The 27,502-nt window shown below is 41.2% G+C and overlaps 1 protein-coding gene across 16 annotated transcripts in view; it reads right to left on the bottom strand.

Moving 5' to 3' along the window:
• ANKS1B (ankyrin repeat and sterile alpha motif domain containing 1B) overlaps window positions 1–27,502 on the bottom strand; it is a gene marked incomplete at its 5' end in the record, with an annotated part of 1,156,737 nt that overhangs the window by 66,126 nt on the left and 1,063,109 nt on the right. For 15 of the 16 annotated variants that reach the window (XR_013830584.1, XM_079937794.1, XM_079937795.1 and 12 more), the window contains 2 exons: window positions 17,281–17,460; window positions 19,738–19,845. Coding sequence is in view for 15 of the 16 variants with exons in the window: in XM_079937794.1 (XP_079793920.1) it covers window positions 17,281–17,460; window positions 19,738–19,845 (288 nt within the window). The remainder of the gene's footprint in view (window positions 1–17,280; window positions 17,461–19,737; window positions 19,846–27,502) is intronic. The other variant, XM_079937801.1, reaches the window with a different exon arrangement.

Genomic DNA, 27,502 nt, shown 5'->3' with positions numbered 1-27,502 from the left:
ACCTCTAGTCATATACACTGAAGAGAGTTCCCATGTGGCTTATATACCTTTTAAAGGTGTTACAATAACTATTTTTCACTTATAAGGTATGTTCAAACTTGATAAAGGAAATCCTCTCTCATTTCCAATAACTATGTGCCTCAGTGCAAATGGTAAAATGTCAGATTCAAAAAACAGAGTTTAAAATAAAGGCAGTTAATTGTATTTTAGTTATGGAGATGGTTTTTTAAAAAGCTGATAACATGTCAGACATCACAGTAATTCTGACGGTAGCAAAGACTTTACCAGGCGCGTAAGAGCAGTAGCTTAAGGTAGACCAGCTGTAATTGGTGTCCTCATAACATGAAATGGCTCTTCTTCTAGACACGTGGTTATCAGGCTGCGTGTTGGAATGAATTTTTTAAATGCAAAAGAGCTTCCCCTGCAGAATTTCATTACATTTATGAAGATGATACTTCAGGGTACAACATGCATTGAACTACAGAGTGTTCAAAAGCTTTTAGAAAGAAAATAGCAGTGAGAAAATTTCATCTGGGGCCCCAATTCCTAGAACAGAAGTGATTTAAATCTAAGTTTTAATTAAACTTCAGAACGTCCTCATGTGTAAAGAAGAAGAAGAATAGCACTTGGCCTGCTTATTTCATCAGGTCGTCGTGTGGCTCGTGCTAAGTAAGCTTCACGCGAGAGGGAACTTTTTCACATCTCTGTTTCTAGGACCTGGAATACAGAAGCCATCAAACGTATTGACTGAGTGAATGGAATCACAGAATGTGTTCGATATTTCTTGGCAAATGGTCAAGCACCATAGGAACATTAATTACTGCTCTTCATTATCACGTTTAGTTGATCTACTTTGTTGTTGCCACTTGTGCCTTCAGTAAACTACATCACTGACAACACTCTTCTGGCAAAATGCACCAGAGATTAACCTTGCAGACTTCTTGTTAGAGATGGTCTCATTTTTCCTGATAAAGGCTGAAAAAGCACCGCTAACTTTGTTGAAGAGAGAGGCACACCTATATGCTAAAGAGCTGCTTGTACGAGCCTGGAAACAATTCTGTAAAAGGATGGTAAACACCCTTTGCAATTTCATTTGCTTATTAATTTTCTCTCAGTTCCTTTTCCTCATACATTGTGAAGCTTAATTTAGTTGATCTGAACTTGAATTACCATGAAATCCAAATAAATGGGGGTTAAGGTATAGCGATCTTAGAACTGAGATATCAATAATTTAATGTTTATTTCTTCGGTGATGAAGTTAGCACACTTTTAGAGGTACACAATTTTATCTTGAGTTCAGACCTCTCTCCTGATTCTGGAAATGTTTTCTTAAAATGCAACACGCATATTGCTATTGTTACCATTATGTAGCTCAGGTTACCACGAATACAGTTCAGAAAATACCACACGTTTGCATTCAAATCTAGTAACAAACTAAAAAGCGTATTACCTATATCCAAAGTCTTTCTCCTAAAGGTTGACTTCTTTTTGCTCAGTTGGTAGCAACCCAGTAATTTACAATAAATTTTCTCTCTCCTTCACCGTCTGTTCTCCCTTCTTTACTGGAACATTCCCTGTAAGTACTGAAACATCTTCCATTAAAAGCAAACAAGCCCCTTTCCTTGACCCAACATTCTCCCCGAGCTCCTGCTCCGATTCCTGTTCTTTAAGAAGCAAATCCCCCCAAGAAGTATCTATATGGTCTCGGCTTCCCCTTCTCCCGTCTTCACCTGAGCCTACTCTGCCGAAACTGCTTTTTTCATTGTGTTAAATCCAACTGGTCATCTTCCTTGACCTCCTGACACTTGATCACTCCTTCCTTTTTCAGCCTCCTTTGCTGGCTCCCGTCATCCTCTGGTCCCTGGAGCATCAGACCTCAATCCCTTTTCCTTCTCTGGCTTTACCAGGTGGTCTCATCCTGTCCCGACTCCCAAATTTATGTCTCCAGCCCAGATCTCTCCTCTGAACTCCAGATTCAGACATCCAGCTGCCTTCTTAACACCTCTCTTAATCTTGGTGATTAAGAGGTATCCTAACCTTAAATGCCCCAAACCAAGCTCCGGATCACCTCACCTTCCCTGTAAGCTTTCTTATCTCACCAAATGGCAACCCTCTTCTTCCAGTTGGGGTCGTCCTCTTGCTCACATTTCACATTCATTCCAGCAGCAAATCCTACTGAATCTACTTCTAAAATCTTCTCACCCTCCTATCACTACCTGGTCCAAGTCACTACCTTTTCTCACTTGGATTCTTCCATTAGGCTTCCAAACTCATTGCTCTCGTCCTTGCCCCCTTAGTGTTTATTCTCAATACAACAGCCCAAACGATCCATTTAAAGTGAAAGCCAGATCATGCTGTTCTGCTCCATTTAACTCAGAAGAAAAGTCAGAGTCCTAATAACGGCCGGCAAGGATCTCCATCCTCCGGCTCCCATGCCCGCCCTTACCTCTCTGCTCTCTTGCTCACTCGGTTCTGGACAGCAAAGCACACTCTTGCTTCAAAGCCTCTGCCCTTGTTTCCCCTTCTCCAGACGCTGCAGGACCAGCTCCCATACCTCACGTTCTACTCCAGTGTCACCTTCTCGGAGAAGTCTTCCCCCAAAACCCAGCATATTATATCCAAATTAAGTCTATGCTTTCTACGCTGCAAAGGGATTATTCTTTCAGGCACAAATTGAAAATGTGGAAAAACGTTTACAGCATAAGAACCTGTCTTCCTGGCACCCTGACATTCATCCAGAGATAATTACTGCTCATCTATTGGGTACAAGGCATAGGTCGCAAAGTGAGTAGGGGTCAGCCCTGCTTTTAGTCAACGTTTATGGAATAGGGATTGCTCTGGACATGATCCATTTTCCTTTGTCAGGACCAGTATGTGGTAAACTGGGATTCAGAGGCTGATGGGCCTTAGAAGCAGCAAGTGGGCGATAGCTCCACCCACTCAGTAACACCAATTAGGCTCTGAAAACCTTCGGGATTCTGCGATGCTGTGTAGCTAGTTTAATAAAGAAGCTTGTGTGAATAGAGCCCTCTGGTCAGATTCTCTCAGAGATGAAATTTTCTGCCTTGTTCTAGCTCGGAAAAAAAAAAAAAAAAAAAAGAAAGCTTTTCCTCTGTTTCTCCCTTATGTTTGTCATAATTTTTCACACTTTGGGGTGTTCAGAAATTGACCAGAAAGAATCTAACAAGAAATCCGAAAGGTTCAGAGTGAAAGTTAAAAGAGTAATGAAGTCCATTTCTTCTCTTGGATGACAGCTCTTCTAAAATGAAACAAAAACAAACTTGAAGAGAGAACAAAACAGCTTCAAAGGCAAAAGAAAAATGGGCACCCTAACAAAGGAAGTCTCGGTCAGCAGCCAGCAAACTCAGCGCCTCCTTGAGCAGAGAATAAAACGAGATGAGATCTGTCAAAGGATGGAGTCAGACAAATTCAGATCAGTCAAGGAACAATGCACCAAACACCTCGTATGCAAAAGAAAACACCTCTTTTCTTTAGCAGCGACAGCCCTCGCAGCCTCCTCTTCCATGGGCACCAACCAAACCCTGCCTGGAAACCAGAAATCAGAAGCTTTTGTCTCTCCTGAGTTACCCAGAAGTCGCAGGCCAGCATCTTATTTTTCCGTCCCACCGTCGTAGACGTGGGAACCATCCTCCTCCTCTCTTCACGGGGGAGTTCTGCAATGTGTAGACACTCTCTAACAACCATGTGTGATTCTCCTCTTCAACTACGTCGGGAACGTCACAAGTTCAGGCTTTCTTGCCACTGGCCCTTTCTGTGAAAGGTTTTGGATCAACTATTTTATTTGCAGGGAATGCTGGACTAAAAAATCCTGCTTCCCGTCATTTCTTCACTTTTCTGATGAGCAGTCTTCTCAAACCTTCATGATTGTGAACTTGACCCCGTATCAGGGAAATTCTTGCACAGATTGGTAATCACCTGCTGGAAGTGAAAAGCCAGGCCAATAGTTGTCTTTCCATGTGTGACCCATTATTGCTGGCGTCAGAATGGATCAATCTAGCAAAAATGGGAGGAAGTAAACACTGCATTCGGTCTCATCATAAGTACACTGAAATGATACAAATTCTGATATTACTTGCTGCCTGCCCAAAGTTACAGCTTTCTTTCACTAACTTCCTCCCCGCTTCGCTCCTCCCTGTCTCCTTCCCTCCCCCCTCCTCCCTCCTTTTCTCCACCCCCCACCATCTTTCTTCCCTCTTTCCCTGTAAACTCTGATTCTGCTACTGACAGCACATAAAGTAAGCTCTCAGCTGCTGAAATAGGAGAGAACTATAGCCATGTGACCTGTTATTCATTTGTAGAGATAATACATAACCTGCATTCCCTAATATGACAGTTGTAGCCCTAAATGACATTACACAATTATTTATGAAATCTCTTCACAGGAAAAGAAAAAACAGAGCAGAGGAAAAAAAATGGAACACTGTCTATACAATCCAGATCTTACTGTTCAGCTCCCCAGGTTCCCTGGATGTTGCAGGGAATTTAAGTCAATTGGGATCATGCTGTTTCTTGCAATATGGGCTGTTTTACTTGCTCTCCCTCAAAGTTTGGATGCCACGACTCTTGATACAAACATTTTTCAGGGCCATTAGCAGAAATATTAATCACTCATTCAGAACTGCACCGATCTGCTTTTTATCATAACATGAACTGCTGCAAAGAAATTCCATTTTGCAAAGTACTAATTGTTCTCTGCCTGTAACATCTCTTTAAAATATACATTATGTTCCTTTCTTGTAAATCGACAATGTCATTTTAAAAATTTCAACCCATTTATTAACTATATGCTCAACATTGGTTCCTGCCTCTGGTAAAAAAAAAAAGAGAGGTATTGGACAGGACATTCATTCAATGATGTTTACTGAGACCGCACTATTTCCTCACGTTTTCCTTGTGGAATGTATGGGGAAACAAGGTCTGGTTGATTTAATCCTCTTGCATGATGCCAGCCTAAGAGGTCTCTCCAGAAGAACTTTTTCCTCAGTTCTGCCTTGTTCAGCACTGAAATCAATACACTGGAGGAATTACTTGAAAGGCACACTTTTCTGAGGTACACTTTTAAAAGCAACATATTACATAGTTGGGAAGGATCACTGATACATTGAGCATTGACCAAGTTCTAAAACGGCACTGACATGCCCAGAGCTGGGGAATCCGGATGCTGCGTAGCCTGCGTCCCACTTATCAGAATGCTATTGGCAAGAGGTGGATGCGGTTAATATAGTGAAGGGAAGACATCAAATTGTCTTTAGTCTTAAAGAACTATTCTCAGCAAGAGGGAGTAGATTTACTCTTCGTGTTTTCAGAAGATAGCATTAACTAACTACATGGGAGCTTTAAGGAGGCTTCTTTCAGTTCAATATAAGGCAAGAGTTCTATTCATTAGAACTTTTCTGATGATGGTGGGGCTGGCTGCCTCACAAAGTGGGGACTGCCTTACAGGGACAAGCTCAGGAATAAACTTGCGGCTGTTTATTAAGGATGTATTAGAAGGGGCGCTGCATCAAGATACATTTTCTGGCCCCCTCCCACCCTAAAGCTCCCTGCTTTTCATTAACAGAAGCACAAAAGGATCCTCTAGCCATAAGTGCATGTAGATACTGCAAGTTACTATAAATTTTTGTGATACTACATTCAAGCCTCAAAGTAGAGATCGATACAGAAAGGGGGGGGTGTCACAACATTTCACAACTGGTTATGTGAAGCAATTGTTTGCTACCCCTGATTTGCAAAGAATGAAAAGTTGGATGTCAAGAGCAAAGGATCTTCTTTAAATACAATGTTTATCCACACCACCTTAGAGGTTCAATTCTCTACTAAGTTTGCAGTTACATAAAGTATTAGCTGTTAGTAACAGAATTTGTCAGAGGACTACAAAAAATTGCGCTGAAGCCTTTTGGGGTTCTAGAATTTTTAGAATGTGTCATGTCTGCTGGTATAGACACAACCCGGGTGTTCATCATCACAGTGGTTAAAGCACAGGCTCTGAAGCTAGAGAGCCTGGGTTCAAATCCTGGCTCTGCTTCTTACAATCTCTGTGGCCTTGGGTCAACAACACAAAGTCTCCGAGCCTCAGTTTCCTCATTTTAAAGTTGTATTCATCAGTGCTGGCTCTGACGATAATGACGATGAACTAACTACCAGATCTAAGCCTGGCAGACGATATGCTACTATTCCAGGTAGTTTGTTTCTCTAAAAGATTTGAGACCATCCCAGTTTGTGTCTAAGCTGGAGTCCTGGAAACCTGTGGTTTTGTGGTGCCTAATACCTATGTAAAGTAATCTGGTCAACAAGTATTTATGGAATGCTTATTACAGGGAATTAAAAAATAAGGAAGAGTCAGGCCTCACCCCTAGCACTCATATACTTTACTATAAGAGAAATAAAATAAAATTTAATATATAATATAATGACATTTTTAATATATGTTAACTCATAAAGTATTTAAAAGTACTTAAGTCTGGATACCATCCATAAATCCTCTCCAAAGAGCTCCAATGCTAACTAGGTTATCACACAGATAGGAACCTCCTGTGCAGTGTTTGCAATCCTAAGAACTATTGTTTCCACATCTCTGGAAAGGTATTAGTTTGGGGCCTACCAGCTGGAAAACAGAAATAGTTTTGTAAAACACCGCTAAATATTATGAGCTTTACTTTAAAATGCATTTATTCCCAGTTGCAGTTGAAAAAGCATAGCGTAGAAGGAAGCTAGAGTTATCTCAAAATAATAATAATTTCTAAAAACACCCAAACGTAGAGCTGTATACTTTGTAAACTACTGTGATAACTACTACTTTATTTGTGCCTCACAACAGCAATGTGAGGGGGCCTTAATCTCACTTGAGGAAGAGAAAACTAAGGCTCTGAGTAGCTAAGAGGCTTGTTCAAGGTTACAGAGGTATCAGATATCAGAGACAGAATTTTTAACTCTGACCTCATTACTTCAAATCTGGTATTTTAAAAAAGCTCATCAAATCAAGTATGCAAAAAAGAAATGAATACCCATGTAATATAACAATTGTCGATCAGATATTCTTGGAATTCGGATGTCAGAATGGGTTTAATCAGGTGTCCACCACTGCTATTTCTGTCTGCCCAGAAACCATGGCCACTTCTGCTCATGAAAGCCTGTCCACAGGAGGAGTTTCTTTGCCATCCCTCAGTTCCTGTGGTTCAGGTGGAGCTAAAACCATCTCCAGGCATGTGACCTATGCCTGGCTAATCGCATCTCTCTCTCTCTCTCTCTCACACACACACACACACACACACACACACACACACACACACACACACACACACATGCACACCACGCACACACCATGCACACACACACCACACACACACATGCTCCTCTCCTGTGTGATTAGCTCAGGACACATAAAAGAGCCAAACCAGCCTGATCTGAACCAGTGGGACTCAATCCTGGGGCTTTTTGGGGAACCCTTGGTAAGATAAGCCCTCTCTCTCACAGGTTCCAGTTTAACAGGAATTGGACTTGAAACTCCCCTCATGTAGAGAAAGCCTGATTGGGAAAAGAGCCAACCCAGAGGACAGCAGAGCTAAGACATGAAGAGCCTGAGACCAAGATGTCATATGAGCACCTGAACCCAGGATACCAGGACTTTGTACCAAAAATGACCCAAGTATGTGCCCTTTTCTGCTTAAGACATCTTGAGTTGGATTTCTGTTACCTGCATGCATTCAGAAGAGTCCCTACTGATTTATTACTTTAGTCATACATAAACGGACGTAACTGAGGCAGGACCGCACAAGAAGCCCCATTTCCTCTAGACATTAAACACCTTCCCTTTATTTTCTTTAATACTGGAAAAAGAAAAGGAAGAAGGAGAAAAGAAGAGAATTCTCCTACCCTTGAAAACATATCAAGGTCAGATTATAAGAGCCAACACTGACCTGTGGACCCAAGAACTGGACTGAATCTAATAAGAAACATTCCAAAAATTTAACAAGTGGAAAAAGATAGCCTGGTGTGCCTCTTGGCAAACATGCCGCTCAATGCCAGCCAGCCTAAGGCACCACGAAATATCACAAGGTCAATTCCACTAAAACAGGGTTTTTATATATTGTCCGATTTATTATTTATTCACTTGAAAATAGGATCCTTTCTGTTCATGTTTTAAAAAAAAAATCCGTGATCTGGTTTTAACTGGAAACATTCTCCTTGGTTAAGTACCAGCACATGATGGGTAGGTGGAGACATCACAGCTTCCCTAGCAAAGAGAGTGGAGGTGTTTAGGTCTGATTGCGTCAGTCAGAACAAACTCCTGGTCATCTAATGTGCCTCACTGATGGACTTGACAAGAGAATGAAAGAACTGAGACTTGTAAGATGAGTATCAAAACGTAAAAGCGACTCCATCTGAGTGATTCTCCCACTTCTTCCTATTATTATTATTTTTTGACTGTGGTACAGGATAGACGGTAACACTTCAATGTTGCCCATAAGACGATAATCATACTGGAATTTCCGGCACCAAAGTTGTCAAGGGGAGAGCATATATATAAACTTAAAAAAATTTTTTTTTAGTATCCTTATTGGAGTATAATTGATTTACAACGTTGTGTTAGTTTTTGCTGTATAACAAAGTGAATCAGCTATATGCATACATATATCCCCATAAGCCCTCCCTCTTGAGCCTCTCTCCCACCCTCCCTATCCCACACTTCTAGATGGTCACAAAGCACCGAGCTGATCTCCCCGTACGATGCAGCTGCTTCCCACTAGCTATCTGTTTTACATTTGGTAGTGTATATATGTCAATGCTACTCTCTCACTTCGGCCCAGCTTATCTTTCCCCCTCCCTGTGTCCTCAAGTCCATTCTCTACGTCTGCATCTTTATTCCTGTCCTGCCCCTAGGTTCTTCAGAACCTGTTTTTTTTAGATTCCATATATATGTGTTAGCATACGGTATTTATTTTTCTCTGACTTACCTCACTCTATATGACAAACTCTAGGTCCATCGACCTCACCACAACTCAATTTCATTTCTCTTTATGGCTGAGTAATATTCCATTGTATATATGTGCCACATCTTCTTTATCCATTCATCTGTCGATGGACACTTAGGTTGCTTCCATGTCCTGACTATTGTAAATAGAGCTGCAATGAACATTGTGGTACATGACTCTTTCTGAATTATGGTTTTCTCAGGGTATATGCCCAGTAGTGGGATTGCCGGGTCGTATGGTAATTCTATTTTTAGTTCTTTAAGGAACCTCCATACTGTTCTCCATAGTGGCTGTATCAATTTACATTCCCACCAACAGTGCAAGAGGGCTCCCTTTTCTCCACACCCCCTCCAGCATTTATTGTTTGTAGATTTTTTGATGATGGCCGTTCTGAATGGTGTGCAGTGATACCTCATTGTAGTTTTAATTTGCGTTTCTCTAATGATTAGTGATCTTGAGCATCCTTTCATGTGTTTGTTGGCAGTCTGCATATCTTCTTTGGAGAAATGTCTATTTAGGTCTTTTCCCATTTTTGGATTGGGCTGTTTGTTTCTTTAATATTGAGCTGCATGAGCTGCTTCTATATTTTGGAGATTAATCCTCTGTCCGTTGCTTTGTTTGCAAATATTTTCTCCCATTCTGAGAGTTGTCTTTTCATCTTGTTTATGGTTTCCTTTGCTGTGCAAAAGCTTTTAAGTTTCATTAGGTCCCATTTGTTTATTTTTGTTTTTATTTCCATTTCTCTAGGAAGTGGGTCAAAAAGGATCTTGCTGTGATTTATGTCATAGAGTGTTCTGCCTATGTTTTCCTCTAAGAGTTTTATAGTGTCTGGCCTTACATTTAGGTCTTTAATCCATTTTGAGTTTATTTTTGTATATGGTGTTAGGGAGTGTTCTAATTTCATTCTTTTACATGTAGCTGTCCAGTTTTCCCAGCACCACTTATTCAAGAGGCTGTCTTTTCTCCATTGTATATTTTTGCCTCCTTTATCAAAGATAAGGTGACATACGTGCATGGGTTTATCTTTGGGTTTTCTGTCCTGTTCCACTGATCTATATTTCTGTTTTCATGCCAGTACCATACTGTCTTGATTACTGTAGCTTTGTAGTATAGGGAGAGCATATATTTTGAGAAAAGGCAGTTAACCGTCAACATTAACAAACTAGGTATACAACACATCAGGTTTAAATTCCAAGTATGAAAGCACCTTTTTCCACTTTTGCTTGGCATGATGCCTTTGGGCATAGATGGCTGATGGTCCAGAGTTCCTGGCTTGAAACAGGGCACAGATATCATCAACATCCCAAGTTATCACTGAAGCTGGTGTGTTAGCTTGTCAACTCAACAAGCTGTCACATCAGAAGCTCCTGATGGAAGAGCTTACTGAATTTATTCTTAACCTTCTTTTTGGGGTTATGTATTATCTGTCTGTGCTTAAGTATTAGAAGCTGCTCTTTAGACCTTCATGGAAAAAATTTTTGAAGTCATGGACACGCCGAACTTTTCTGAGCAGTGGTGAGGTGATGAAAATCTAAATTAAAAATTAGCCACTAACTCATGGACATCTGAAAAAATCTAATGTAACTCAGTAATAAAACTTGTTTAGTGGGGGAAAAGTCGCTTTGTAAAATGCTGTTCTTTTCAACACAGTTGTACCATTTTTTGAAGGCTGATTCTGTAAATTCCATAACATGAGAGCAGTGGGTAGAATTTCTAGGAACACCAGGCTTCCTTTCCCAGAGAAAATACAGAAGAATAAATTACTCCCTTCTTTCTCATAGGCTGGCTCAGTGTTTGCCTCATGGATTTTGGGGCTATCCATGCTTTCTAGTTAACAATTTTGTGTACTTTGTATTTCAAACAAGTTTTAAAGTTCATTTAAGTCAAAAACAATCCTTTCTTTCTCACTTAATATTTTCTCTTACCATGTTACAATATTAATGTGTTATTACTGTAAGATATCCTTTGCTACATACTTTTGTATGCTGAATTTGCAGAGGACTCTTCCATCTCTCCTCTGCTTTCCCTGGCTTTGTGATCATTTCACAGATCCCTTTTCCATGATGAAAGATGCTCCTTGGCAGCCTTCATATTTATACAATTAAAATAATAAGGAGGAAAATTCCAATTCCATTCTCAATATACATTCTAAGCATGGAAATAATACTGGAACAAAGGGATGGTCTTTATAGAATGCTACAACCATCTGAGCACTTACCTTTCTAATGTCTTTGGCATTAACTGGCCCTACAATGAATCAGGGACCTTTGAATTAGGGACTGATAGATGATATATCTGAATCGATAGTCATATCATCTATCTATCTATATATACATTGTGATTTACAGTTTAGAATATACTTAAACATAAATTATCTGACACACACAAGCCTGCCAGGCAGTCTTTATCCATGATTTAAAGACAAGGAAACCAAAGTTCAGAGAAATCGCATGACTTGGTACAGGTCACACAGCCTGAAAGAAACCAAATCAAAACTCCAACTGAAGATGCTGCTAAGGAAACAGCATCCACTAATTGGAGAAACCCTCACGGGCAAGAACTTCTCTGTATATGCAGTAAACCCCACAGCTACCTACAAAGCTTTTCACAAACGTGGGAGGAGGGCAGAGTTCTACCAAATGTGCAGGAAGGGTTTCCACTAAGAGGATCAACAAATAAACACTGTAGAAACTCGGAAATGGATTAAAGACCTAAATGTAAGGCCAGATACTATAAAACTCCTAGAGGAAAATATAGGCAGAACACTCTTTGACATAAATCGCAGCAATATCTTTTTACCCATCTCCAAGAGGAATGGAAATAAAAATAAACAAATGAGACCTAATTAAACTTAAAAGCTTTTGCACAGCAAAGAAAACCATAAACAAAACGAAAAGACAACCTACAGAATGGGAGAAAATGTTTACAAATGATGCAACCGACAAGGGATCAGTTTCCAAAATATACAAACAGCTCATACAGCTCAATATCAAAAAAACAAACAATCCAATCAAAAAATGAGCAGAAGGCCTAGATAGACATTTCTCCAAAGAAAACATACAGATGGCCAATGGCCACATGAAAAAATGTTCAACATTGCTAATTATTAGAGAAATGCAAATCAAAACTACAATGAGGTATCACCTCACATCGGTCAGAATGGCCATCATCAAAAAATCTACACACAATAAATGTTGGAGAGGGTGTGGAAAAAAGGGAACCCTCCTACACTGTTGGTGGGAATGTAAATTGATACAGCCACTATGGAGAACAGTATGGAGGTTCCTTAAAAAACTAAAAACAAAGCTACCATACGACCCAGCAATCCCACTCCTAGGCAAATATCCGGAGAAAACCATAATGCAAAAAGATACATGCACCCTTATGTTCACAGCAGCACTATTCACAATAGCCAAGACATGAATGCAACCTAAATGTCCATTGACAGATGAATGGATAAAGAAGATGTGGTTATATACATACAATGGAATATTACTCAGCCATAAAAAAGAATGAATTAATGCCATTTGCAGCAACATGGATGGACCTAGAGATTATCCTACTACTACTATTATCCTACTAAGTGAAATAAGCCAGACAGAGAAAGACAAATATCATATGATACCACTTATATGTGGAATCTAAAAAAAAGAGATATCAATGAACTTATTTTCCGAACAGAAACAGACTCATAGTATACCTGAAACTAACATGATATTATAAATTGGCTATACTTCAATAAAATAAAATTTTTTAAATTAAGTATTTTTTTAAAAAAAGGTTTTATGGTGAGAACCATGAGCTGATTCAGTAAGTTTCCACTAAACAACTAGCAATTTTATCCTCATTCTGCTCACTGTTCCTATGTACAATCTGTTAGAGCATATGGGAAATTAGTATGTATTGAACTGTTACTAAGATATTCTATATCATTTTAAAATAGAAGTAGCCCACCGGGCATCAGGGGCCATAGAACAGGACATGGTCAGGCAGACAGCTTGAGTCCTGGCTCTGCCACGTAGCAGCTGCAAGGCAAAGCGCTCACCCAGCTGGGTTCCTTGAGTATAGAAGGGGCTGCTGTGAGGTTTAAATAAGATACTGCATGTGGAATTTCAGACATGGATGGGGCCATGGCAGGGCTTCTATGTGGCCCAGTTTCCATTTCTCTTCCTCTAACAGAATCAAAAGAACGACCATTTGTAGAACTAATATAATATGTAAAGTGCTTTCAAATAAAGAAGTAATTGATCTAGTCGTACTTATTAAGTAATACTGTTTGGATCAAGATATATTAGACTTTCAACTGAATCAACTTTCTAGTGATTTAGAAGCAATTTAGACAAAGCCTTTCTAGTGCCTGACATATTGCCCCAGGCAAGTTCTCATTTGGTTTCTTTCTGGCTGTGCTACCCCCACCAAGTCATATAATTTCTGTTTCCCAGTCTTTGAAATGTGGATAATGTCTGTTTCTAAGGTTTGTACGCATCAGGTAAGGTAACTGCCTCAGGCAATATTGATATTTCTAATTAGATGAGAGCATTCAAAACACAAGAACTTCTATAGTGTGGGTTTTCTCTTACTGTTTAGGAGTCTTTTTTATTTCGTGAAAATAGAAGTATTATTTCATTTTTCCATAAGTATTTGGTTATAAATAAATGGTTATAAGTTTCACTTTGGGAAACTCCGTTTCCTTTTTTCATAACTTTGGAGAATGTGGTCCCTAAACTTTATTAATTCCATTACTCTCATTTATTATTCATTTTAAGGATGTTTTGACTTCTCCTAAATATCACTCAAGAAAATTTCTAAATATTGCAATTAGGTCCTAAATACTGGAAATACTTTTCCTCCTTCTGTTATTATTTTTCGTATTTTCACTTACTATCTCATCTCCACAGAACTTGGCCTTAAAAGCTGATCTGCCATGGGCTACACACACATAAATAGTTGTGTAGGATACCTTGTCTGTGCTAAAATGAGATGACAGATGTGACAGTACTTTGGAAATTTAAAAGCAAGCTCTATACGCATTAAGGTATTATTATACAAATGTGAATGCAACATTTATTTATTAGGGATATGGAAATAGGGGAGCCTTTCAGAACTTCTGGGCTGAGTCCAATTTAGAATTATAGGCTAGAAAGCTATGTTTTCAGCATGAGAGGCAATCCATTGTTTAGATGTGTTTACATCATTACATTTCATGGTTTCAAAAATCCTATCAGTACTGAACTTGATTTTGTTTCTCACATATTTATTTAAGACAATTTGATGCCACACTATTGCTTACATCAGAATAAAAGCAAACAATAGCCGTACTATTTAAAACCCTCTGGATTCCAAGACAAGTATTTTAAACATCGGTTCGAACTGAAAACAAGTAGTCAAACACTGTGTTACCTTTTAAAAAAATATTTGCTAACGAACAAATTTAATAGGTGGAATGGACATTAAATTTATTTCAATGTAACTTTCAGCATTGGCTTTTCAAGTTAAAGCACTTCCACACGTCTGCTGGGCAAAAGCTATGCTGCAATGAATTACTGCAGCCGCCAAGAACTTAAGGTTCCTGGCCTACGGCTAGAATTCCAAATCACTCTTCTGGGGGCGCAGGTAAACGTGAAGCAGTAAAGGGGTTTCTGAGAACAAGGATTTGTCCAGGTGATTTTCTTTTAATTGTGTTTTCCTTTCTTTTAGTAAGTAAGTAAGAAAGCCTGAAGGTGGACTTCGGCCTTTTAGTGGGAAACAGACTGGTTAGGCATGCGTTACCCAACCTCAAGTAAGCCCCTTGGGAGAAACCCCTTGGGAAGGAACCTCAGGGACTGAGCTCCAGGTGGGAAGGAGGTGTAACTAGCTGCTTGCTTACAGGAATTTAATTGCTAAAATTGCTAATTCAAGCCCTTAGGAAGAAGACTTGAATTCAGCTTTACTGGCTAAGGGCATAACATTGGGGAAGACGTGGTCTAGAGACAGTTTGATGGGTTCTAAAAAAAAAAAAAGCGAACGGATTTCAAAAATTATTACAGCAAATGACCAGAAGCAGAAAAATAAGAAAAACCATCAATTGGGTGGCTGAGTGGTGAAAAAGTCACATAAATAAAACTGTTCAACAACAAAATTACCAAGTATTTCATATTTTGACAGGTTAAAGCTTTGAAATGGTTCTATTTTTTAAAAGGTACCCATTCATTTCTCCACGATTTCTGGCATTTCTAGACTGAGAAAGTCTCAAGACAAATAAAAAACTGCAATTAACACAGCCTAAAGAGCTGCAATCCCAGAATCCCTTTTTCTTATCGATTGGATTCCTGTAGTGCCATCTCCTATTTATTCTGCAGCAAAAGTGCTGTATTGAGCAGTGGGATGTTAGAAAGCTTCTAATAAGCTCCTGGCTGCTGATGGAGGCCTAGGTCTCCATCAGTCATCCGATCATTGTGAACAGTACACAGGAGGGAAATAAGCACATTCACACAGACCTCCCATAGCTCCCAACTCATCCACTGCTTACCTCATTTCTCTTTGTGCATTTTGGCCTTTCTCACCTGGCCAGATAAAAGTTCATTCAATTTTCTCAAGGGCAAGGCAATTCCAGAAAGGGATGCATTCTGATTGGAATGACAAGAGAAAGATCTAGGCTCTTCAGACGGTAATACTGCCCCTAGGTTGTGAATCTCACAAAGATCATAAGGGAGCAATTGCTAGATTACTTCTGATGTGCATACTCAGGCCAAAGAGTAATTAATTTCCTCTCTGAAAAAAACTGCACTGTGTGGAGAACTCGCATAAATTACATAAGCAGTTCAGACAGGTGATTCTGTTCCTGAATTTGGCACAGGCAGTAACAGATAATGCTTGTTAATGGATGCTCCGCCCTTACTCAGGGAAGAAAAGGGTCCAGGAAAGACCCAGTTTGCATTAATACTAAAGACTACATGGTTCAAGGTTAAAACAAACCATGTCTCTGAAAGACTGTCATTAGAGAAATGTAACCACATATGTGATCCACAGATACTAACAAATAGCAGGAAATGTATGAACATCTTGGGGAAAAAAGCTTTTAGATTCTTTATTTAAAAAAAGCATCAGTGAAAACAGTAATAAGGATTAAAAGACAATACTTAACAAGAGAGAGAGGGAAAATTATTCTTTTCTTGTCTCTCCCACATTTTCCACCTCCCTTCAATAAAAGATTCTCCATAATCCCAACATTGCTATTCTTTGCACAAAGAACCCTGAGAACAATTTGATATTGAGCAAGTTGAAAGGAGACACAATATCTCAGACCCCTTCTCTCCAGGGCATATGCAGGCAGAAGAGCCATGGCTTCCAGAACATTCTCTTCACATTTTTCTTTCGTGAGCGGCAAGCACTGAATGTTTACCAAAGGCTTTAAAAAAAACAGTATCTCACCGAACAGCTGAGGAAAATATTTAACAACCAAGGCAACGCAATTGCAGTCAAATTTTCACCTCAAGATTGGCATCTTAGGTGTGGGAGGCAGAGAAGCCTCTCAACGCTCAGTCTGAACCTAGAATGAGGATGAAAAGGGTTGATTCTGCCAACAGCTGTCAACAAATGCATAGCTGTGAGCCTCGGGATGACACTGCAGAGCTAGCTGCCCATCTGAATGTGCTTTAGGAAGAGCACCACTATTTGGTCATGGCTGACCTGAGTTCCTGAGCAGCAACCTGCGGACAGGCGAAACACGGACATCCATACCCAAAACATGGAAAGGTCTGAACAGGACAGACCCCTCTCTTCAGTTATCTGTGTCAGGCAGCAGCATCATTTTCAACCACTCGAGGTGACAGCATGAGATGGATGCAACTAGTCCCCATTGTACAATTCTACACAAATGTGTAAACTTGGGAGAAAATGAACCACACTTCTCGGAGTTAATACTCCCCCACCCCCAACTTTTGCCCTGTCATCTGACCAATTTACATTCTATAATCTAGACTTTTATGATTTAGTTTTTCATTATGATTTGATTCTTACACAGTATTACTCCCTTTAGGGCAAAGACTTTCTGGGTGCAAAGAGATCAGACATAACTTCTTCAGTAAAGAAATGGATAACAGGGATCTGTGTACACATTCCATTCCCAGAAAGGTCCATTTCATTCTAGTTCAACTGAGCAGAGAACGAAAGTCATGGCATAAAATGGTAGAATTCCAGTTACGTTGTGCACAGTAGGCATCCATCGTAAGCAACTGTTCAAAACTGGAATTGCATCGCTTGATGTGGGTGAAAGACAAAAACAGCACAGACGCTTCGAACACCTTACCTGGGCCATCTGCCTCTCCAGTTTTGATCGGGGAATATCATCAAAGTAGTTTTCATTTCTTCTCCTCCTTGCATCGCCCTGCATGATAATGTGAGGAACGTCTAGGGAGCCACCAGTGGTGTAAGTGCTTTGGCTAAGTGATGGAGACAACTGAGGAGGAGTGTGATTACCACTGGGTTCCTGAATGGAAATACATCATGAAATAAATACCATGTTCTTGTGGCTGACCTCTGGTTTCAAAACTGTGAAATACTGACAAGATACACTGCGGGGGTGGGGAGTCATTTCTGAATCAACTGCCAAGGAATCGATGACATTCTACCATTTTATTAAAGGCACAATCAATACCTCCCCACTAAGCATTTCAGGTTGAAGGTTTACAATATCAACAATCAGGCTCTGTTTTCTTAAGCCAGCACCATGGATGATCCCAGGAGAGAGGCACACCTATGTTGGGCACCCCTGACACTATCACTTGTGTTTACAAGGGAAGGCACCGTGTCTCTATGTGGACAGAGGGGCCTCACCATGGTAGATGCCATGACAAGAAGGCTAAAGTGGGACCTCATGGGTGTTGATCCTCCATCAGCGAGTGGCCTGGCAATCCCTGCCAGGAAGAGGACACTATGGAAACGGCATGTCACACGCACAGACTGCAGAGCAATGCATGTAATGACAGAGGCGGGGCTTCAATGGCAGAGAGAACTGGGGGAAACTGGTCAGGAAGTAAGATAGGGGCTTCCCTGGTGGAGCAGTGGTTGAGAGTCCGCCTGCCGATGCAGGGGACATGGGTTCGTGCCCTGGTCCGGGAAGATCCCACATGCCGCGGAGCGGCTGGGCCCGTGAGCCATGGCCGCTGATCCTGTGCATCTGGAGCCTGTGCTCCGCAACGGGAGAGGCCACAACAGTGAGAGGCCCGTGTACCGCAAAAAAAAAAAAAAAAAAAAAAAAAGGAGTAAGATAAAGGGGGGAAGACAGCTGGGCTCTGATGTGTGCAAGTAAGTGGAGGATTGGATCGTGCCGATTCTCCAGGCTACTTCTCCCCAAGATGTGCTGGACCTCCTATGATGGATTAAGGTCCTACACTTTTTCTCGGGAACTTCTGTCTTTGATTTGTCTGTTTCCCTAAATCTCTTCCAGGGAGCCAGAGGGAGAGGTTCAGCAGAGGAAGGAAAGACAGTAGGGTAAGTAGCAGGGAATTACTCCTCAAGAGGGTCATTTTAGGATGGTTACACTGATGGTGCCTATATCTTTCTCCTCTTTTGTGTAGCAAAACAAAGGCAAAACGATAATGCCTTTCTAGCCTTATTTTCCCCCAATTTATTTGAGGCTTTTCTTACTGAGGGAGAAATAGGTCCTCTTCTATCTTCACTACTCCCTAAGCCTTCACTAGCCTCCAAATAAACCAGTGTATTCCAACTGCCCCAATCGTCAGTTTTCCTCATGGCCCTCCTGGAGCCAATTCTCTTGCATTACCTGAAGCCTTTGTGTATTTTCTTTTCCTTTAAAACTGAATCAGCTTTAAAAATCTTAACAGCTCCTCTCCTGCTCGATCCTCTGTGATACTGACAGTAGTTACTGTTTGCTGAAGTCCACTGATAAGAGGCATTCGACTGCATTTCATCGCTGGCAGTGACATCTAAGTGCTACTTTTGTGTTCGTTTATTATCACTACCCTTTCTGACACTTGCAGAAAAGGAATGAGAAGCAAGCAAGTGCAGGACTCAATAAAGAGAACAGAGTTGGAACTCTCCAACTGGTCATGGTGACCCTGCCTTTATGGTAAATTTTTGAAACGTTTCTACAGGCCTCATGAACACCAGCGACCACTGGCTACTCCTTCCGCTGCCATTCGGCCTGGCAATCTTCTCTCTCTCTGTCTCCTTCCCTCTGCTCTTTCTTGCCTTCCTTCCTCTCCCACTTTATTTCTCTCTTCCTCCTAGTTTTTCTACCCCATAATTCTAAAATACAGCTGAAACAGTTTACTAAATAAAGTTCTAGATTCTCTGCTCTTAATTTTTGAAGTGGGCAAAGTTGAAAAATTTTCACTTCTTAAAAACAGAAGACCCTAAGGTTAATTTTAAATTGATCTTTTACTTAACTCTGGTCCTCATCGATTTTCTACCTGTGGGTTTGAGGAGTTTGACAGAAAACTCATTTCTTCTCTTGGTGTAGAGGGGTGTGTGGGATGCGGGGTAGCGGAGAGGTTCTTTAAAGGTGGTGGTTTTTCAGATGTTAATTTAAATCTCAAAAATATATATTTAACCAACCGAGAAAAACAAATCTTGTCGTAGAAAACACTATCAAAGGCGAGATAGTTTTTTATACAGGCGAGGTAGGCTACATGGAAAACAGCCTGTACTTCCTGACCCATTGCTTCAATCATTTTTATTTTATTGCACAAAATAATTTTCGAGGATAAGAGTGGAGGACAAAACAAGCATGCTGGGTACTTACCCTGAGGGTGATGGACCGAGGGGGCTTCTGTGGTGGGTCGTCGTGCAGCCTGTCTCCTAGAGATGCCAAGATACGTTTCCTGTGGCCAATCAAATTGATTTTTAAAACCTGAAAAGACATATATTTGGGTTAAATATTTCACTTGAGAAAAATAATTTTTACATGTCCTAAAAGATAAAGGAGCGGAAAGAGATTTGTGCAAAGTTACCTCTGCACCGGGAGAGATGTGGTGTGAAATCAGTGTGTCCCCTCGGATCCAGAAAGAGAGGAACAGAATGGCAAGGCAGTGTGGGTAGGAAGAGAAAGCAGGGACAGTGCTGCCACTCAGGCTGCCTTAGGGTCTAACTCTCTACCAAGCAGCCACAGGACCCTTCCAAAGTAGAAGTCAAGCCTCGTCCCTCTAATAGCTTCCTACGGCTCAGAATAAAATCTGAGTCCTGAGCTGGCCTCAAGTTCCAATAAGGCTGCCTGCCCTCTGTCTTTCTCTGTGTCCCCTCCTCTCTCCCCTCCAGCCTTCTCTGTTCTTTGAACATTCCACACTCATTCTGGCCTTGGGGCCTCCACCCTTGTTTCTCCATCTGCCTGGAATGTTCCCCAGCAATTTTCAAATGACACCTTCTCATCCCTTTGGACGTTGTTTAAGTGTTATCTGTCTTCTCACAAAGGCCCTTCCCATCTCCTCTCTAAAAGAACGGAGCCCTCACCCCGTCACACTCTACCCTGTGATCCTCTTCGTATAATTCTCTGAAATAACTTTATTTGCAGGTTTAGTGTTTGTGTAGCCCTCTCCCCCAGGTAAGCTTCCAGACAGCAGGTATATCTTTATCATTACTATTTCCCAAACACCTAAACCAATGTTTGAAATAGTGGGGGCTCAATGAATATGAAAGAATGAATGTTAATACAGATGAAAGTAGCAAAGTAGGATTAGAATCAAGTACTGCCTGACCAGAGACTCCCCAGGATGGGATTTTTGAATCTGACAGGGCTGCAAAGGGCATAGTGTAGAAGAGATAACAAAGGAAACCAAGCCTTGCAGACAGCCTCTGTCCTCAGCCCTTCCCAGAGCTTTACAAATGTTACTCTTTCCTTCATCCCAACATTCCTAACTGGAAGGTGTTCTTCTTGCTTTACAGAGGAGGAGACTGAGGTTCAGAGTGGTTAAGTAGCCCACCTAAGAGCTAGTATGTGGTGGCTCTGGGATTTGAATATGGTTTGCCTGACTCCAAAACTTGTTTTATGCCAAGGCAAACAGCAAAGTTTGGGCGTATCTCCAAATATTACTGACTTTTTTAAAACAACAAATTATAAATCCCTTCATAAGAAATATATTCACCTCTTTCTGCACAAGTGTAGTACCAGGATAGAACAACCCTTGTTGGGTAACTAGTTCCCAAAGTGAATGACCCATTGTGAAAATGATTTTTTAAAAAAATTTCTCTTTTCAAGTTTTAAGGGGTTGAAGTGCGCATTTCCTTGGCACTCATCCTGTGCTACCTTGAACTATTATTGGCCTATTTGTCAGTTAGCCTATTGGCCTTTCTGCCTAATCTGATTTCAATTTTAAACCAGCATGATGCTCTATTCCTTTTATTTATTTTTTAATTAAAACTTTATTTATTTATTTTTAAATTCATTAACTTGGGATGTCTGGTTTTAATTAATAGTAATCTTTTTTATTTATTTATTTATTTTTATATTTATTTTTGGCTGTGTTAGGTCTTCGTTTCTGTGAGAGGGCTTTCTCTAGTTGTGGCAAGTGGGGGCCACTCTTCATCGCGGTGCACAGGCCTCTTCACTATCGCGGCTTCTCGTTGCGGAGCACAGGCTCCGGACACACAGGCTCCAGACACACAGGCTCAGTAGTTGTGGCTCACGGGCCTAGCTGCTCCACGGCATGTGGGATCTTCCCAGACCAGGGCTCGAACCCGTGTCCCCTGCATTAGCAGGCAGATTCTCAACCACTGCACCACCAGGGAAGCCCCCAAATTTATTTTTAATTTCTAATTTAATTTTTATTTTATATTTGAGTATAGCTGATTTACAATGTTGTGTTAGTTTCAGGTGTACAGCAAAGTGATTCAGTTATACATATACATATATCCATTCTTTTTCAGATTCTTTTACCATATAGGTTATTACAGAATATTGAGTAGAGTTCCCTGTGCTATACAGTAGGTCCCTGATGGTTGTCTATTTTATATATAGTAGTGTGTATATGTTAATCCCAAACTCCTAATTTATCCCTAACCCCACCATGTTTCCTCTCTGATAAACACAAATTTGCTCTATTCCTTTTATACTCACTCTCTGACCCATGTCTGTCGAAGATGGGGATGGTAAATGTTAATCAGCGTGTGTCTACCTGCACCACATCCCTCTGATTTTATAAACCTTCATCTTCCCAGGCTGATAAATCCTCTCATCTTTGCAGGTTGTTTTCATAAAGCAGTCCTTTTAGTCCACTCTCTCTGTACCTTCTCCTCCTGTATTCCAAATGCTTCAGGTCTGCTGAACACATTACTCACAACATTCCAGGTATAAGTGAACCATGGCCTTACGAGTGGGCTACTATTTCCTGCTTTTAATGCCCCTTTAAAAATGCCCTTTCTAAGCACTCCTGATTTGGGGCTGGCTTTTTAGCTGCAGTAGGAATAACTAGGCACAAAAATATACACTGACTGTAAAACCTCTTCATTTTGTTATAGCTGATAGTTGAAAGCCCTTTAATCTTGGAAGGATGGTTTGAATGATTTCTCCCTACATTCCTTATCTTACAGTTGTCCATGCAGAAGCCCATCTGCCATCTTTCTGCCCACTCATGTAACCCTGTGTTATCCTTCTATATTCATATTAGCCAGCTTGGCATTTCACTACCCAGAGGAGCTTAGTAGTTCTTGCAAATTTGGGAATTTCACCATATACTCCTTTTTTCAGGTGATTTACAAATATGCTAAGTGTGGTCCGCGGGCTGATTACTTGCAGGCAATACTGTTCATACAATCCAGAGAAATACCCTTATATTCTTTCATTGTTTCTTCTTTTTTTAAGCATCAAGATCAAAGAATTCCTCCATTTCGGAAAATTACAACATTAACCTTTTCAAGTGTATCTGCAAGTCTAAAAACCACTACATTTTCTTATTCCCTTTTATTCTTATTCTCAATTACTTTGCCAAAGCTTCTATTAGATATAAATTCCTCCCCCCAAATCTCCACTGCCTTTCTCTCAGTAGGGAATTGAACCTGATGCTGATGGTGCTGCCTTGGGCCCCTAAAACCTGCTAAGAAATGTTTGGGTTTTTTTTAAAGATATACGTTTTTAAGATTTATTATTTATTTATTATTTATTTTTGGCCGCATCAGGTCTTAGTTGCGGCACGTGCGATCTTCGTTGAGGCATGTAGAATCTTCCGTTGCAGCGCGCAGGCTTCTCTCTAGTTGTGGTGTGTGGGTTTTCTCTTCTCTAGTTGTGGCGCGTGGGCTCCAGGGCACGTGGGCTCTGTAGTTGTGGTGCATGGGTTCCAGAGCGCGTGGGCCCTGTAGTTTGCGGCATGCAGGCTCTCTAGCTGAGGTGCGCAAGCTCAGTAGCTGTGGTGTGTGGGCTTAGTTGCCCCGTGGCATGTGGGAACCTAGTTCCCCGACCAGGGATTGAACCCGTGTCCCTTGCATTTTTTTTTTTTTTGTGGTACACGGGTCTCTCACCGTTGTGGCCTCTCCCGCTGTGGAGCACAGGCTCTGGACGCGCAGGCTCAGCGGCCATGGCTCACGGGCCCAGCCGCTCCACGGCATGTGGGATCTTCCTAGACCGGGGCACGAACCCGTGTCCCCTGCATCGGCAGGCAGACTCTCAACCACTGCGCCACCAGGGAAGCCCTACATCCCCTGCATTCTAAGGCGGATTCTTTACCACTGGACCACCAAGGAAGTCCCAAGAAATGTTTTTTTTTTTTATGTTGGGGGTAGGAGTTTATTATTTATTTATTTTTGCTGTGTTGGGTCTTTGTTTCTGTGCAAGGGCTTTCTCTAGTTGTGGCAAGTGGGGGCCACTCTTCATTGCGGTGCGTGGGGCTCTCACTATCGCGGCCTCTCTTGTTGCAGAGCACAGGCTCTAGATGCGCAGGCTCGGTAGTTGTGGCTCACGGGCCTAGTTGCTCCGCAGCATGTGGGATCCTCCCAGACCAGGGCTCGAACCCGTGTCCCCTGCATTAGCAGGCAGATTCTCAACCACTGCGCCACCAGGGAAGCCGCCAAGAAATGTTTTTATAGCAATAAAGCCACTCAAAATTATTTTGACAAAAAACTGACACTAAATAACAAATAACTGTGATAGAATTGAGTTGGCGTAACTTCCATTGCTGCTTTTGGTTTACTCTCTGACAGCTCAGTTTTGGGCAAGTTACCTGATTCCTTTGATCCCAGTTTTCTTGCCTATAAAATAAGGAAGTTAATGCCAATCTCAAATGTTGTTGGAAAGATGAAGAGTGAAACTGTGAGAATAATCAGCACGGTGCCAGCACATAGAAGACACAATCTCACGGTGTGCTCATTCCAGCTAGTGGTCTCTAAGGATGCAAGGAAATCTGACCTGCAAAAACAGGGACTTGGTCATTTTCATAAAGTTAATGATGTCAAACAAATATGCTGGTGCCTTGCATCATGAGATGTGGTTAAGCTTGGAAAAACCCTCATTGAAGTGACATGTACTGGTAGTAATGGGTCTGGTTTCTAGCTATTAGTTTAATATCAGACCTAATCTAAAAGAATGCATCCTATTCTCCCATCCCACCATTCAATCTTCAATAGGAGGTAAGCTGAGGCCCTCCTCCACACTAAGCTCCATTGATGCCTCCTCCACACAACTAGCCCGAAGAGGGAAACAGACAGATGGGTGGACAGAATGAACAAATTAACACAGAGTGATGGTTCATGTCAAGAACGCCTGGGTAACTCTCCTTCTATATTAGAAATGATCCTTTTTTTTTTTTAATTTATATTTTGGCTGTGTTGGGTTTTCACTGCTGCGTGCGGGCTTTCTCTAGTTGTAGTCAGCGGGGGCTACTCTTCGTTGCAGTGCGCAGGCTTCTCATTGTGGTGGCTTCTCTTGTTGCAGAGCATGGGCTCTAGGCGCACGGGCTTCAGTAGTTGTGGCATGCAGGCTCAGTAGTTGTGGCTCGCGGGCTCTAGAGCGTAGGCTCAGTAGTTGTGGTGCATGGGCTTAGTTGCTTGGGGCATGTGGGATCTTCCCGGACCAGGGCTCGAACCCGTGTCCCCTGCATTGGCAGGCAGATTCTTACCCACTGCGCCACCAGGGAAGTCCAGAAATGATCCCATATTACAGAAGATACTGATGATTACATTTATTGAACATCTGCTATGTTCCAGGTGTGCCAGAAACTGTTCCAAGTGTACTATATATGTGTAAATATCTCATTTGATTCTTATAACAGTATCATTCCCATTTTAGAGATACCAAACCTGAGACTTAGAAATACTGAGTAATTTGTTGAAGGTCTCACCGCTAACAGGTATCCTGTCTGGGATCTGCACCTGATTCTTAACCTGCTCTTTACCACTCACCACACTCTTCTTCTTGCTATCAACCTCTGTACTGTTTGGTCTTAGCTACACTATTAGTTACACATTATGATGCTTCATAAGATGGTGATTTTTATTTTGAGTTATCATGTTCAAAACATTTATACTGGGTCTCGATCATCTGAAAACATTAAAATAATACAGTTTCAGTTTTGGACAAGGCTCAAGGCAGGGTTAAAGCTTCAAGCCAAAAGAGCTCAGGTGGGTGTACCTTACAGAATTCCTCATGAAATGCATATATACACAAAGGACAAGAAGTCCTCATGAACCTAAGATTCAATTCAAGTTGACTAATGTTAGAGAGGTAGGGAGGGTGACATTTGGCTTCAAAACTCCAAAGTTGACAGTAAGAAATCCAATTGGCAAAACAACGGGAAGACTATTCCAAAGAAAGATAGTCATTATGGAAAACTTAAGTCCAAAGGCAGCTGGGTTTGCCTTGAGTGAGAACAGCTTAACATCTGATCATCGTTGTAAGCAGATAGGGAAATAGTGAGATCCTGCCACCCCAGGCACCATAATTCATGAGCAGTCAGTCTGTAAACCTTCAGTTTTCAAAAAGCTGGAGCAATAGTTACTGTGGTAGAAAAGAATTCTGTATGGTTTTCATCACTGCTTGGGTGAAAAGTTAACTGCATGTAAAAGGAAGGAACCCCATCAGAGTAAAAGGAAAAGTAATGGCAACCTACTGAGGATTTAGCTATTCCAAGATATTGAGCCAATTCTGCTCAATTCAAAAAACAATATCGAACAAACACATGAAAGGATGTTCAACATCACTAATCATTAGAGAAATGCAAATCAAAACAACAATGAGGTATCATCTCACACCAGTCAGAATGGCCATCATCAAAAAGTCTACAAACAATAAATGCTGGAGAGGGTATGGAGAACAGGGAACTCTCTTGCACTGTTGGTAGCAATGTAAATTGATACAGCCACTATGGAGAACAGTATGGAGGTTCCTTAAAAAACTAAAAATAGAACTACCATACGACCCAGCAATCCCACTACTGGGCATATACCCTGAGAAAACCATAATTCAAAAAGAGTCATGTACCACAATGTTCATTGCAGCTCTATTTACAATAGCCAGGACATGGAAGCAACCTAAGTGTCGACAGAAGAATGGGTAAAGAAGATGTGGCACATATATACAATGGAATATTACTCAGCCATAAAAAGAAACGAAATTGAGTTATTTGTAGTGAGGTGGATGGACCTAGAGACTGTCATACAGAGTGAAGTAAGTCAGAAAGAGAAAAATAAATACCGTATGCTAACACATATATATGGAATCTAAAAAAAAAAAAGGTTCTGAAGAACCTAGGGGCAGGACAGGAATAAAGATGCAGACGTAGAGAATGGACTTGAGGACACGGGAAGGGGTAAGGGTTAGCTGGGACTATGTGAGAGAGTGGCACGGACTTATATATACTACCACATGTGTGGGAAGCAGCCACGTAGCACAGGGAGATCAGCTCGGTGCTTTGTCATCACCTAGAGGGGTGGGGTAGGGAGGGTGGGAGGGAGACACAAGAGGGAGGAGATATGGGGATATATGTATATGTATAGCTGATTCACTTTGTTATAAAGCAGAAACTAACACACCATTGTAAAGCAATTATACTCCAATAAAGATGCTAAAACAAACAAACAAACAAAAAAACCAATACCAAGTTTCTGCCACAAATTATTTGGTGGATTCAAAGAGGAAACACAGAGAAACTGGGCATAAAAACTACAGAGCCAAACTATTAACTAAGAATAAATTATTGGGCTTCCCTGGTGGCGCAGTGGTTGAGAGTCCGCCTGCTGATGCAGGGGATGCGGGTTCGTGCCCCGGTCTGGGAGGATCCCACATGCCGCGGAGCGGCTGGGCCCGTGAGCCATGGCCGCTGAGCCTGCGCGTCCGGAGCCTGTGCTCTGCAACGGGAGAGGCCACAACAGTGAGAGGCCCGCGTACCGCAAAAAAAAAAAAAAAAAAAAAAGAATAAATTATTATACATATGAGGATAAGAAAGTGGTTCCAACTGCTGAGTTCCAATGGGTAAAAAATTAAAGTTAGTGCATGTTTTCTTAATGGTTTTTATTACAACTATCATGAGAAATGTGGGTTAAAGGGAAGGAATTGGAACAACACAGGCCTGCTGCATATTGGTATTCAC

The sequence above is a fragment of the Stenella coeruleoalba genome (genome assembly GCF_951394435.1).
Source record: "Stenella coeruleoalba genome assembly, chromosome: 11".
Lineage (NCBI taxonomy): Eukaryota > Metazoa > Chordata > Mammalia > Artiodactyla > Delphinidae > Stenella > Stenella coeruleoalba.
The sequence above is the reverse complement of the archived record's forward strand: the minus strand, read 5'-3'. Positions and strand labels throughout refer to the sequence as shown.